Below are 14,951 nucleotides of genomic sequence, written 5' to 3'. Positions count from 1 at the left end.
TATGTGCTAAGGAGGAAACTAAGTACTCATGTTACAGAAAGAAATGATAGATATCCAGGTGAGTTCCAAGAAAAAGATGTTGAAGTGGTGCAGAAGGGAAAGTAAAATCTAGTTAAATCTTGCAAATACATAAAGTGAAACTCTTAAGTACCTTGATTGCTACAAATCAGTCCCTTTCCATGTTGTGCAGTAATACTGTGTTGTGGGGCCTAACTGACATTTGTAGAGTGCTTTGCATTTCTACAGTGTCTTTCATTTCGGAAACTTTAAATATGGGTAGTAGAAGTCAAAGTACTTCACTTAAAAAGAAGGATATGAAGGTGAAAATCAATGTTTGTTATAGACTGAGATCTTCCTAGCATTTTTACAAGCACAGTAGAATCACTCGCCATAGCCTAGATGAGAGTACAGGGCAAGAAGTCTTTGTGTCAGGATATTTTTTTATCCTTTGCCCATGATAACATGCTTACTTAGATAATTGATTTTAGATGCATTCAACAAGAAACTCTGCCATTTGTGTATTTGAACTTAGTTGTGAAAGCTATTGACAAGCATTGGCAAACAAAAAAAGCAAGGCTCGTTCTTCTGTACCTATGCACATCTTATTTTCCTGGGGATTATTTGAGCTTCCAAGCACAGGCCCATCTGATACTTTGAGAAATGTTGCTGTAGATAAATCGAGCCACTAAATTCAGAAAAAAAGCAGAACATATGAAAGAAAGTATTTAAATATGCAGAGAAGGACATACCACACAGCCTCTATACCCTGCCTTGAGTTGTAGCTACACTACTTGATTGCAGCTATAGAAAATTTTGCTTAGGTCAACCCGTTCTTCTGTCAATGACTAAATTGCATTTAAAGTAGTCATGAGATTTTGTTTATACCCATCTTCTTTATGGAAATAAACATCCTTGAGTAAGTACCTCCAGATTGTCTAACAGCTACTGCCAAGAAGATAAAACATTAATAATTTTTGTCTGTAGAGTAGCTATCTTAGATAAGTCTGTTAAATGCCCCTAAGTAAATCATCACTAGCCAAATAATTTTCCATCCAGGCAATTCTATTAGTATGAGAATTTCTGAGGAGGGAGCACTCGGATCGGAAAAGCTGTGAATTAGACTAAAGAATTGTTTAAGATTTTTCTGTAGGGCCAAAGAGCTGCAATGAAGAAAAAAGACAATTTTGGCTGAAAGCCCATCTGGGTTATGGACTGAAGGGAAGAGAGCATACAGAAACAAGAAAACAAAAAATCAATACATAAGAAATAGATAAAAGAAGAAGTAGCTGATATTTCCCTCCCACTGTTTTTGAATGGATTTCAGAATACTTGAGAATTCAAAAGGATGCTAATGCTGTGTCAGTATTCAAAAGATAAAAGGAAACATACAGTAGAATGAATTGTGTACTGAAAATTTATATGGAAGAAAGCTTAATCCAGTGGAGTAGGAAAGACATCTGTATTTGTCCAGACTAAGGACAGTAAGAATTCGCTTGTTCTAGTAGAACACACAGATATCCCTAAAAAAAAAAAATGAAAAAATAAAAAAAATTGACCCTTGATGCGTGAAATATTGACATTAATGCTGAGGCAGATCAGTATCACAGTTCTTTTGGTAAGCAACAGAATGGAGAGGTGCTTTCTAATTTACTGTTAACTAAAAAAGATTCTAATCAACATCTACTGGGATTAAGCTTTTTAATTTTTATTTTAATTCTGACCCTGGATAGTTTAGAGTCCTAAGAGGCTGGTTAATAGATCTCTGGTCAGCTGTAATTAAAAATATATTTCAGAATACCTGGGGTATTCTAGAAGAGCACTAGTATTCTGCCAATTCTGCCAGTATCCACGGTCTGGATACCTGGGGACAACTGAGACTGCTCTCAGTCCTGTGTGAGTAACTGAGAAGCTGATATCCAATTAGCAAGGAATTCCTGGAGTTCAGATCACAAGAATTTATGTGGCTTTCTGAAAAAAGATTTGCCAGGCACAACTGATTTCATTTGCTGAGGAGTTTTCAAAACTAATAGTGGTAGTTTCTAGGTTTAATACATGGAAACCCAGGCTTTCCAGTTTACCCGGGAAGATAATGTATAATTTATTCAACTAAAGGTTTGGCTCCTAAATACATTTGAGAATTTAAGTCTTATTTTTTGTAAACTATTAAATTTTGAACAATATGCCGTTGTGTGCACTGCTCAGTGTCAGTTACCTAGCATACCTCAAAAACACATCTCTCCCCAGTCATCAGTAGGAAGTGGTAGCTAAATGGCATATACCTACCAGGATTTCACAGTGCTTAGCTCTACACCTGACACTCTGCAGAATTTTCAGCAGTGCCCTGAAAGCAAATATAGAATCTCTCCTGACAGGAACATGTATGGGTTTCATCCGGTAAGGCAAAGGAGTTATTAATGACAAGGCAATCACATGGCATAGTCCTACTTGCAGGAAGTGGAACCTGTTTGAAAGAACTGCATTAATAAAGACAAATTCATTGTGGTGTGAAACTGAAGAAGTTCGATCAGCCCAGTTTATCAGGCAGAAGATTGAAAAGTTACTGGATTGCAGCATGTTTAATACCTTCATGGGGAGACAATGATGATTGTTAACAGGTGGTGTAATGTAGAAGAAGAAAGCATAACAGAAGAGGTGGGAAGAGGAAGAAAACTAAGGCTGTGTGTTCCATGCTGAGATTGTTTAACTGTCAGAAAAAAATGACAATGGGAGAAGTTTCTTTGTTCACCTGTTCCAGATTGGCTTGGAAGACACTGTGTAGCCAAGCACAACTGAGGACACAACACAATAAATTGCGTGAGGCAGGATGAGATGATGTATTGACACCTTTTGTCTTTATTCCCTATGAACCTACTGTTTCCATGGAGTCACGTTATCCAGGGAGTGATGTCAGGAGAAGTTTTATTTCTGGCAGGATTTCTGACTGATTTCCAGCAAATCAGCTTGCTAATGTCAATCTAAAGTAGTCTCCTCTCCCTTCATGAGGGTGGTTGTGTATGAGAGTGACATAGCTGCTCTCATTTCTTAGAAAAGTCATCTGTTGAAACCTCAATCTGAAAAGAAGTGGGAGCCTTTATATCCCCCAGTGAGTTGCAAAGTTACAGGGACAACGATAGTTAAAGAACTCTAGCTATGAAGATGACCCTAAGGCTCTGCTGGAGAATGTTAATGGATTAGTCTCAGGAATGTGTTTGACACAAACAGCTACAGCTGGTTAGGTCATAGAGATCAGCAGAGTGGACATTACAACTGGAAATTGGACATAAAATGGATGTAAGAATTAGTAGATTGCTACAGCAAAGAATTGGGGATTTGCTGGAAGCTAATGGAATGAGATCTGTATTAAGTATTTCAGAGTGTGGCCATACCTCTGAGAAGAGTTATCTGCATGGAATAGAAATCAGTCAGCAGAAGGGTAGGAGTCATTTTCTATGAGAGTGTCTAAACGAGAGATGAATAGAAGGTGAAATATGCAGTCTATTGAAGAGCTTGTGGATCTTGTTAGAGTTACAGACTGACTCAGCAATGTTTCCCATTCACATCTATGCTTGTTTTAATGGAAGATGGTATTGGAGATGATGGGCCAATATCACTATCATCAGTTCCACACGGACCAGGAAATTTCATGGGCACAATCGGTCAAGAATGCTTTTTTTTTTTTTTTTTTTTTTTTAAATCGGGTGTTAGGAGCAGGTTGATGAAGGTTGTACAGATGAATCAAACCTGCTATGTTTGGTGCATTTTCTGTTGTCTCAAAACATATTGTACGCAAACCAATATAAAAAAGGTTAGATATAAGGACTTTTCCTTGTGCCTTGGTTACTCTGATTTTTAGGTGCCTTCAGGAGACAGGTGAGTGAGAAAGTGCTTTTCAAAGTCTGAAGTTGAACTGATGTTTTTAGGGCAGCACTAAATATGAGATCATGCTCATATGTCAGAGTGCAAGCAAAGCCTTGGTGTACCACTTCATCCACACTCACAACAGTGCTGTGGAGAGCTGCATAATGTGGTAGCCAGGCCTTGCAGGAGGACCCACTGGCTTTGAAGCAGAGCTCTGAAGACACAGCTTGCTACCAGGATCTCCTACTTGCTTAGGGACCTCTGCACATACCCCCAGTCTTCTTGAATCTGGCCTTCTAGACTTGCTCGTGTTTACCTGAAATAAATGTGGTATAGAAATTGAAATAAAATTAGAAAGTAGCAGAGATAAAATAGATAAAATAGATGATTGGACCATATGTCTGGAGTGGAAATGATTGCTCACCTCCTAGGAAGTACAGTCAAGTTTCCTCCATTTTGTCAACAATCAATCAGCATCAATGCAAATGATCTAAGCTCCAAATGACTAGTGAAAGGAATCATGCATTTATATTATAATTTTATGAGATTGAAAGAAGAGTTTACAAAAGCCAAACTGGTGTTCCAGAAGTATATTTTTCATAGTGTTTTTCAAGTAAGCTTAGAGCAAAAATGCAAAGTAAAAGTAATTGAATGAACATTTCAGCAATATTCTGATGTTGGCTTGCCTGCTTGTCACCCTGACTTGAAGGTTGCAGAAGTACGAATCTACCTTAAAAGTAAAGGTTTATAAGAAGTAGACTAAGTTATTTTTGTTCATCACTTTTGGATGTGGTATCTTTTAAAGCATGCAATTCCATATTTTGTGCACATAATAGCATAATGCAAACTAACTAAATCAACATTTTAAGCTATATTTTAATTTTAAAGCCAATTTAGATTATGTAAGATTGTGAGCTGATATATTTCATAACATTTTTCTGGGTTTTGATGAATCCCATGAACAATGCAAAACTGAGAAATGGATGCAGATCTTTTTGTAGAAGAGTATATCTGTTGTTAACAGCGTGTTATAAATTCATGACTACAGTTGTAAAAATAACAAGCACTGTCTTATTAATGGAAATTGGCTTAAGGGTAGAAAATTAATACATTTGCACAGTTAAGGTGTACTACTGTAGTCTTCCAAAACATACTGCAAAACTGACAGTGTAACTGCAAGTAGATTTTTAGTTAATAATCTAAAACTTTTCAGTGGTTTCCACATTTTATCTGCACTATTTTCTGACAGACCTCACATGCTTACATCTCTGTGCAATTTTATTTTCTCACCCAGTGAAGGGAGAAACTGGCATTTCTTCATCCAGTCTTGCATATGCATATCTGGGTTAAACAAGAAGCCTTAGTTTCATTCCACCTTATAGCAAGTACTTGGCTGAAGCATGTAAATGAAGGAGGCAAGTCATCTTTGTAGTCAGAGGAGATAACTTCCAGAGGTTAATTCAAATGCTGGACTCTGTCTCTGGTGGTGCTTGCCTGTCTTCACTATTTGCATATGGCATTTACCCTTCTGTGTGCTGGTGGTGTTTTCTACTCACATTTCTAGCTCAAATACAATCAGTGTGATTATCTGTTAAAACAGTAACTTGGTTCTACATTTTGCAATCAAACAATTGAACTTTGCACGGACAACCTCCCTACTAAACCCAACAGTAATGAAAACCCGATTGTATTCTGTTTCTCTTTCCTATTTCTTTTTCTAGCTTCCATTGTCCTACAGAAGTGGTGGTGTCATATGAACCCCTGTTTGGATGGAGAGGACTGTAAAGTACTACCAGACTATTCAGGTTGGTCTTGCAGCAGTGGAAATAAAGTCAAAACCACAAAGGCAAGTACAGAGATCGCCTATATTTAAAGGTGGCAGTCTGCTGATAGCCCTTGCTTATTCCATTGTGTCTGTGGGTGTGAGCACCAGTACCGGACTCCTCAGTGTTTTGAAAGTGATGATTAATGCACTTGTTCTCAGAGAGGGTAATGTTGGGGCAGAACCGTCCCTTCAGTGCCAGCCTAGTTAAGTTATTGGATGCTGGAGTCAAACTGAAGAAGGCCCTGCTTCAGTCTCTAGTGAGTGAAAGAAACTATTCCGTTGTGACTGGTGCTTGAGTAATAATCATGTTCCAGGATCAATTCTTCAGTTTTTCAGGCTGAGTACATGGAATTAAGGTCTTTACCAGCGCCACCTAAAGTCAGATTCCTGTGCTACTGGAAAGCCCTTTTGGGTTTTGAAAGAAGTAGCCTGCATTGGGAGTTGTTGAGAATCTACACTGACGTCAGTGGGAACTGTGGGACACTGAGCACCACTGGAAATCAGGCTGGTTCGGATAATTTCTAATTACAAGCCATCCTGTAGATGCCCTGATTTTAAAAATAAAACTTTGCTATGCCATCCTATTTCTTAATGGCCAGCAGAGAGAAAATGTCATGTCCTCTGCTTAACAATCTAAAATGAGTTCAGTGCATTGAAGTTCAACAAGTCTTAGAAAACTGCATATCTAAATATATCATAAAGCAGGAGTCTTTAGTAGGCAGTAGCAAGGAAAGACATATGCTTAGCTTTTCCCTTTACAGCCTCTTCTAGTTGGGAATGAATGTTGTTGATTAAGTTACAGTCTGAGTTAATAAGCAAATACTGACACCAAATGTTGTTTAATAATGGCTGCTCTAAGGAGTGAAAACTATACTAATTTCTGGATGAAAGAGAAAATTAGATGCTTTGGGCAGCTGTGGTGTGATATCGGTGGTCTAAAGTCCAGCTACAGATATTGCACAGTGGCAGGCTTGCTGGAAAAATCTGACCAAACCAACCAGTCTGAAAAACCCTATTCCTGTTTTTAAGGTCAGAAGAATTGTTGCAAATTTATCAAATGATTTATCAACTGCCAAAGATGTAGTCTATAGTGTGCCTAGATCCTACTGTCCTCCTGTGATGGGTACTACACCCGAAAGTTGACCTGTACACTCTAGAATCAGTATGAGTAACTGGCAGTCAGTTATTAAAAGATGTGGATTAGACTCAGCCTTTAAATTTTTTCACAGGCACTGACTTTTAACTACTCATATATGATAAGGGGTAGTGTAGCACCACACTGAAAGGTGAGACTGGCTTAGTAGGAGTTCTAGATATTGAATAAAACAACTTCCTCTCTGGACATACCAGAAGAGAGCTGGAAATTTGTACCAGAAGCACCTTATTGGAAAAGAGTAAGCTGGGGTTAAATATTCTTGATGCCTTCAATAGATACTAGAGGGGTAAAGGGTAGAAGAAATTACTTTGTGTTGGCATTGATGACTGAAGGCCTGAGGTGTCAAGACCTCATTCATGCTGTTGTCTCTTCCTTCCTATGAACAGTTGCCTTTTAGTTCACTGAGGTCAACTGACCACAAGTCGTGTAGCCTGTGTTCATGACTCTTGCTCTTAAACAGTGAAAAGAGGCAGCCTGAGGCAGTGAGAGTTTACCAATAGAGGGGCAAATTTGGCATGGATCATTTATTTTATTATCCATGACAAATATTGCAACCAGCGAACTACAGAATGCGGTGATGCATTCTGATGAGTTTAGGGATGTCTTTATAAAGCTAGAATGGGACAAATCATCCGGCCTGCAATTAGACCTGTGCAAATTCCTCAACTCCAGTGAGTTAGTGTGGGTTTAACGGAGGGCAGGGCGTAGCATTATGAGTGCAAATGGTTTATTAAACTCTTCCTCTACCTTGCTGGAATGTGGATTAATGCACTTTGCATTGATTTTTTTTTTTTTTTTTTTTTTTTTTAATTACCCTAAGAGATTTCTTTGAGGGGCATTTAATTGAAAGGATAAACAGACAACTGGTGATTGTGCTCAGGTGTGAATCATTGTGCTGTATTACTGGCATAAAACCTGTTAATTTTCCTTGCATGGTTTTGTTTTTCTTTCACTGCTCTGTGTTGTTTTAGATTTGAGGATGTTAAGGTAGGACTGTATTTTCTTGTGCATGTGGTTAGCAACAGTATAAGGGAGATTCCAATTCTGACAGGGGTCTTGGAGTGTGGCAACAATATAAATGTAGGTATGAATAATGAAGTTAGTGGTTAAATGTTACATTGAAATGGCACAAGAGAAGTCTTAACCTTTAACTAGCGATTTGCCATGTTAGAGAAGAGAACAGGCAGATGTCCTTAAAGGGCAGATCCCTTAAAAAGGTGTCTCAGTCCCTCCCTTTTTAATTACTCTGCTAGAAATTCTTGCATTGTTTGCTGTATGTGTTTTATGTATTGATACTTCAGGGAAACAATTACTTTCATGCTTTTAAGTACTTTGGTTTTGACCCATGAAAGCTTTTCCTCGGCACTTAACTGCTGGTGTTAGTAAGTGAACCCTGAAGAGTTACTCTTGGAGGCTGAGATTTAAAATAGCTGTATCCCAGTAGTAGTGGCATTTCTAAAATCTGAGGGCTTGTTATCACCAAGTTGCTGTACTCCTGTAGTTAGCTCTTAGGATTGTACCTTGTGAGAATCAGTCGGAAATCATGTAGTTTGTCTTTGTTGGTCCAAGTAAGAAAGGACGCAATTTGTTCAAGGTTTTCTGGGTGGGATTCATTGTGTCCAGTTGCAGGTATGTTTCTGTCCATGCTGAATTGTTTAGAATTCTCCAAAGTTGTGTGGAGAGAAATGGGGGAGCTTACAGATGGACTGTGCCCATCTACACGAGTGTTCCCATGGGTACTTCTTTCTCTCTCCAGTACATTAAGGAAGCCCTGGATGGCAAGCTTACATGTAGATGTTTGCTTTCTAGGCAGCAAAAGTGGTGCTACAAAATCTGTCCTGGCATCCATATTTCCTCTGTAGGTATTTTGTATGTCTTGTGAGTGTTTTTCTCTGTCTATCAAGATATAGTTGTTGCACAAATATAATGAGTAATGGTAACTCCAGATTCTGAACAGAAGCTTGTGGCACAGGCAGTATTGAACTGGAAGGAAAATAGAGTGGAAATAAAATTTCCCTTGTTATAGGGAAAAGGAAAGTATGATGTAATTTGTTTTTTTAGTTTAAAAATTAACCAAAGATTTGTCCAAACTCATCTCAATCAATAAAATATGTATTAAGTACATTATTAAAACTTTACGCAGAGAGGACTGTATGACCTGTCAGACCAGTAGTCCAAACTGTACAGCAACCCGTGTGTCTCAGTGCTGGGATACTTAAATCAGATACAGCAAAACCCTTGTGAACAATTATAGAAAATGTATGCATACATAAAAATTCTTCCAATTTAATAGTTGACTTATGTCTACAACATGAGAGTTGAGATCCATTCCATATTAATTTTTTTCTATGTTATGTACCAAAGATGATCTCATTACCATTTAAATTTCTAATCAATTTTTAAAGCTTTTTAAGACCATGGGATCAGTGTTAGTTGGGACAATGACTTCCACAGGTTAATTATACACTGAAAGAAGAAATGCCATTTAATCAATTTTAAGTCTTCTGTCTTTTTATTTTGTGAAAATATTAGAGTAACTTGAAGCATATGAAGCACAGGAGACTCCTGACGCTACTCAGTATTTAGATGAATAGTTAGTAGCTGAGTGGGACAGTTAAAACATTAAAAACCAAAGAGCTTGTATCTTACATCGGTTACCTTAGGGAAAGAAATAAAACCTCTTTATGATGAGAGTCTGTTTTGTTTTGTAGCACATCTAAACACTACAGAGCAGAGCTGACAAAGCTTTCCTCCTTGCAGGCTGCTAATGCTCATCTGTTCCCAGGATGGGAAATCTGACAGGACCCCTCCTCCCCGTGTAGCCAAATCCACTGTGTTTGTGCACTCTGTGCATGAAGGCTTGCACATACACCCTGAAGCACCTGACTGGGTCTGCGTATGGTTTCTAGTGGAAGAGACTGTGGGGTGCTGTGGGAGAAGCGCTATCTGGGAGTGGTTTCTGCCGCAAGCACAATTCATCCCACCTTGATGAATTGTTCTGCCTGATCCCTAGTTCCCTCCCATAAGAGGGACCATTGGGAATGGGGAGCAGTTTGCATGAATGAGCTTTTGGGAAATAAGTCATACACTTGTGCTGTAGGCATTGGTGTTGAAAATGATGCTAAGCAAAATAAAGTAGGAGGTTTCCATAAGATATTGGTGGCAAATTTAATAGTGAACAGCTGTTTCTTTATCTGCAAGTCTTCTTTATACTATTGAATAATAGTGTAATTAACATTTGCATACAGATTCTGCTTCTCTTCAAGGTATATAGGTATGGCTGGGGCAAGTTCATTCATGATGTATTAGTGTGTACTCCTACAGCAACAAAACACACATTTTTATCCTTGTTTGATCGGTTCTATGTAGGTAACTCTTTCCTCTTCTTTTACAGGTAACACGGTAGCAAAGAATAAACCTGTGGGTCGCTTCCAGAACAATGGCATGTGCAACTGTTCCGTGGCTGTTACACAGAGACCCTTTTTTGTGATGATGTTATTGACTTCTTTGAAGTTGCAGAACTAGTCGGCAAAAAGGACAATACTTTTCCTTTCAACTGTGGCTGCAGTTCCTGAACCTGGATTTTACTATACAGAATGCTACATTTTAATTTCACAAGAAAAAGAAGATTTGGTTCTACTTGAAATGCACCTTGGATTCCTAAGGATCTGATGCCTGGCACAAAATTGTGAAAACACACACCTGTACTTCTGCGGTGCATCAAGGATAAGACTTTCTTAATGACATTAAGACATGTAAAATAGTTTTAAATGAATTTACATCATGAATGTAACCTAGGGGGTCATAGAAAGAAAATGCCTATGTTACAACTGATACAGATGATCTTAAAGGTCTTTTCCAACCCAAATGATTCTATGGATTTGTCTGAGGTACTTCTCACATACAGTGCAACATAAAAATATAAATCTGATCCCAATGATAAGTGAGCCAAAAGAACAGTGTTAGTAAATTATGTCTTAGTGTGTTTTCAACTGTGATTTAGTAACTATCAGGGTTGTATGAAGGTGAAAGGATGGAACTTATAAATTAGTAGCAATTATTGTAGGGCATACTTTGGTTATATCTGTGCAATTAGATTTATTTCCTTAGCTAGTTCTAGGTAGTTTAACTTTTACATTCATAAGTGATGGCAGGAAAGCATGAGGAAGAGACAAAATTTGAAAGTAGACATAGTTTTTCTCATCCTAAAATAAATCCATTCTCCAGGGGAATAGCGAAGTATTCCATATCTAGATTCAAAGAGGCAAGGAATATGTAAAGAATTTAGCCATTAGCTAGAAATATGCATTCAGATGCCTCAAAAAAAGGAGAGCATGCTTGTACTGCATAAGGAAGGCTTACTGGAAGGAGAGTAATTTGTTTGGATTTTCATAGCTCTGGTTGCACCCTAATAGGTAACATAAAATTCATAAGCAGAAATCTAGACACAAGTGAATCTTCAGTTTCATTTAGTTCTTGTTTAGAATGATTATAATAATTAAATGTCCAGTTCCTTGACAGACTGAATTTCCAAGTGGTTAAATTTTGTGACACATAATTGTTCCATATTATTGTAGATGCGTTTCATACTGTTTTTCTTATTTGCCTGTTACAGTTTTGTCATCAGTCTTCATAAATACAACAGTAAGTAGAGGTGAAGCTGTAGCCAGTCTGTTCCCCATTACATCATTTAGTGACTAAGATGCATTGAAGCAGACTAATGCAACGATGCAGATGGCTATCATGCAGATGAACTGCTGCTGACCCAGATACTGAATTCATGGTTATGCTTTATGTAAATATTAGGGTAACAATGTACAATTAATTTTTATATAGACAGAAAAGCAAAAAAAAAAAAATTAAGTGTATTGTACTAATTTAGATCATTGTGCACAAGCTTTCTAATTTATGAGAAAGATACCATCAGCAGTGTGAAGCTGTTCAGAATAATAATCATTAGCTTTTGATTTGCTAGAGTGAGTGGGAGTATTCAGCCAGGTAGTTCTATCGAAGTCAGTGGTGGGAAGATCTGGCCCTGTGTTTTTTAGTTTTGATTTCTCTGGTTTAGTTCACTTTCAATTATGTATCTGATTACAGCTGGGATCATAGTGGTCATTGTACTCAGTGATAAGTAAACAAGAGATTTTCTGCTCTGTGCTTGGACAGCTGAACAGCTAATAGACTCTGTTTGCCCTAATGAGCTCTACATTCTTAATATTTTTCCATTGTTTTGATTTTCTGATTAAATTTTAAAATTACCTTTACTATTTCTACCGCTTCTGTGCATGTATATTCAACAGTGTCATCAGTGAAGATCATTTTCATTTGCTATTTGTACAATGTTGACCCATAACTGGTATTTTTTTATTTATTTCTGAAAGTGCTCTACAAAGGCATAGTAAAAACCATTGCTGAGGTGTTCTAAGTGAACAAACAAGAATTTTAGAGAAAAGTTATTTTTCTTTTTTTTTTCTTTTTTTTTTCTTTTTTCTTTTTTTTTTTTAAGATAAATACACCGAAACTATGTAACTTGTCAGTGGCCATACGCTGGATTTGTGGTGGAATTGAGAACAGACCCAAAACTACTTATGTCTAATTAAGTTTTTCCCATTTAAGGCATGTAACATACCTACCCAGAAGGGATGCAGTATATTACATCTTCAATAGCCACCCAGAAGGTGCTTTCACTGCCACTGAGGAAGGAGGGAAACTACAACTAAGTTTGATAGCATGGGATTATGAAATACAGCCCAAATGAATGACTTGCCTTCCTAGATCCTCAGCCCATGACAGAGATGTTATATTCCTGAAGCAGCTTCGTTCCAGAGGATCTTGGGTTGATTTACAGCTTTTTCTGACTCATTGCACAAATGCTGTAATATATGCCTGTGTCTTTTTGGAGGATTGCTGCTGCTTCTAATGCTATTGTCTGGCATCTGACACCAGTGTTGTCCTTCTGCTGAGCAATAGCAAAATTAAAGTCTTTGCCAGCAGCTCTGTAGTAGAAGAGATCAGTGTCCCAGGTTCTTGGTGTGTTCTCTAAGTGAATGACTCAGTTTATGTTCGTCTGTTTGTTCTAGAGGAGAGGTTTTTATAAGCAGCATGCTTGCAATCTCTCAGAAACTTCAGTTTGCACCCCACTGTTAAGCTTCTATGGGGCTAAAAACTGTGGGTCATCAGGTGCAGGCTTTTGTTTGGGCAAGCACTGTCTCCTAGTGTGGTGCAGAAAGTAATCCTCTTGGTCTTAAAGTGTCAATGTTTTGCCACGCAATTTTTAACTAAGACTGTTGCAGACCCTTACTTCTCTGATGAGATATTATTCTAATATCCAAACTGAACTGATTCATGTCCTGATTATACCTATATCTTACTACTTAACTGTGTTCTTTTCTCCCTTCATTAGGATGACCCTGATGTATTTTCCTTCACCCAGGTGACATTTCAGTAGGCATTAAAATAACCATGGCCTCTTTATCTCCTGTTTTTTCTCTTCCTATCTTTGTAACCCTTTTTTACATTACTTACAATTTAGGCGCATCTTTTTTTTTTTGAATGAGGATTGCCGGAATTATGCACTTTGTTTGACATCTGCCATTGTCAGTTTTCTGGAGTGTCATTAGCACTTCCCCATCTCTGCTGCAAATACTTCACTTTCTACAGCCTATGCTGATTTTGCCGTTTTCATAGCTGCATCGTGCTAGCAATTCACAGTCAGCAAGTGTTTGACTAATATTCTAGGCTTGCTTTTTTCAGCACATGCCTCCTGGCTGATAACGTGTGTTCTTAACGATTCTACCTCGGAGAGTGGCCTTGAAGTTTGTGCTGCTGAATGTTGCCTGTTGTTACTCTCCCAGGCTGAGGTCATGAGGTGCTGCCTGGGCCCTGTGCTGACATTTTCCATGTGCCTGTTTGCAAGGCCATGGTTGAACACCACCAAGACTGACTGGTGAGGAACTCCACTCTATCTCGTTTTGAACAGAAAGTGCCATTGTTCCCTCTTTAGCCATTTCCTTACTACCATCCTTATCTTCTTCAATTAGATAAGGAAATATCTGTGGTATCAAAAATAAATGCTTTGATATATAGATTAAACTAGATACATGAAATTTTCTTTATCTAGAAAATAAATTATCTTAATAGAAATCCCTGTAAGGTTTCTCTTGCATCCTACAACTTTGTTAAATCCATGATAGATTTTACTCCATCTTCCATTTACCTCTAAGTCTCTTATCTTCAAGGATTTGTGTTAGAATTTCTACCTAAAGAGAGTGAATAAAATTTTTATGTTTGCAGTAAATTTTCTCAAGGGTTAGTTCATAACAAATCTACAACAATAGAAAATGTCTTTGAAGTGTAACGATTTGCTTGCAGATTGAACAGACCCTCAGGTAAGAGAACAGTTAAGACTTCTGTCATAACAATAGATGCTTCTGTATCTATTGAAATATAGATGATCCTGTAACAAACTTTTAACTGTTTAGGATAAATAAATGCCCCTAAACTGTAGTAATGTCATATAAAGGACTGCTTTTTGCAGCACAGTGTCCCCAAGCACTGCCTTATGGTAATGATTCTGGGCAGACTCAGAATGGATCTGCTCACCTTGAAATTTGGAATATGTTGGTTATGTTGAGTTCATGAGGATGGTTTTTTTGAAGGTTATGGCTGCAGGGATTCTCACTGCATGGAAATGAGACTCCTACACCTGAAAACGTGGAGTGTGTACTATTTTCCACTTCAATTACCTTAGTGTTTAGCTGAGCAAGTAGATCCCTTTTGCAAAAGCAGGATTATCTAGACAATGATAAATCTGGAGTTTTTTTCCAAATGATGCCTTTATGAATAAGCAGCATATCTCCCATAGATTTTCTTTGTGTCTCTTGCTTGTTAAATGTTTTGTTTTTTTTTTTTTTTTTTTTTTTTTTAAAGAAAAAAGTAAAGAAAAAAGTGCCTAGGCAGTGTTTGCAGCTTGTACTTTAAAGATTAGAACCTTGTATGAGTATGCCTCAGTTACCAGATTTTTCTAATTTGGATGAAAATTCACGAAGGTAATAGGTTAGAATAACAGCCTGTACCAACCTTCAAGAGACCTTTTGCATTTATAAAGTACTG

At 37.7% G+C, this 14,951-nt stretch overlaps 1 protein-coding gene across 6 annotated transcripts in view; it reads left to right on the top strand.

Moving 5' to 3' along the window:
• Positions 1-12,106, top strand: part of FAM19A4 (family with sequence similarity 19 member A4, C-C motif chemokine like) — an 80,873-nt gene extending 68,767 nt beyond the window's left edge. For 5 of the 6 annotated variants that reach the window (XM_026857653.1, XM_026857651.1, XM_026857650.1 and 2 more), the window contains 2 exons: positions 5,580-5,663; positions 10,234-12,106. In XM_026857653.1, the coding sequence (XP_026713454.1) occupies positions 5,580-5,663; positions 10,234-10,364 (215 nt within the window). In that variant the 3' untranslated portion in view covers positions 10,365-12,106. Of the gene's footprint in view, positions 1-5,579; positions 5,705-10,233 lie in introns of all 6 variants that reach the window. The other variant, XM_026857655.1, reaches the window with a different exon arrangement.
• Positions 12,107-14,951: the final 2,845 nt, after the last annotated feature.

The sequence above is a fragment of the Athene cunicularia genome, assembly GCF_003259725.1.
Source record: "Athene cunicularia isolate RWA chromosome 12 unlocalized genomic scaffold, athCun1 chr12_part1, whole genome shotgun sequence".
Lineage (NCBI taxonomy): Eukaryota > Metazoa > Chordata > Aves > Strigiformes > Strigidae > Athene > Athene cunicularia.
Note: the sequence above shows the minus strand (reverse complement) of the source record. Positions and strands in the feature narration are given on the sequence as shown.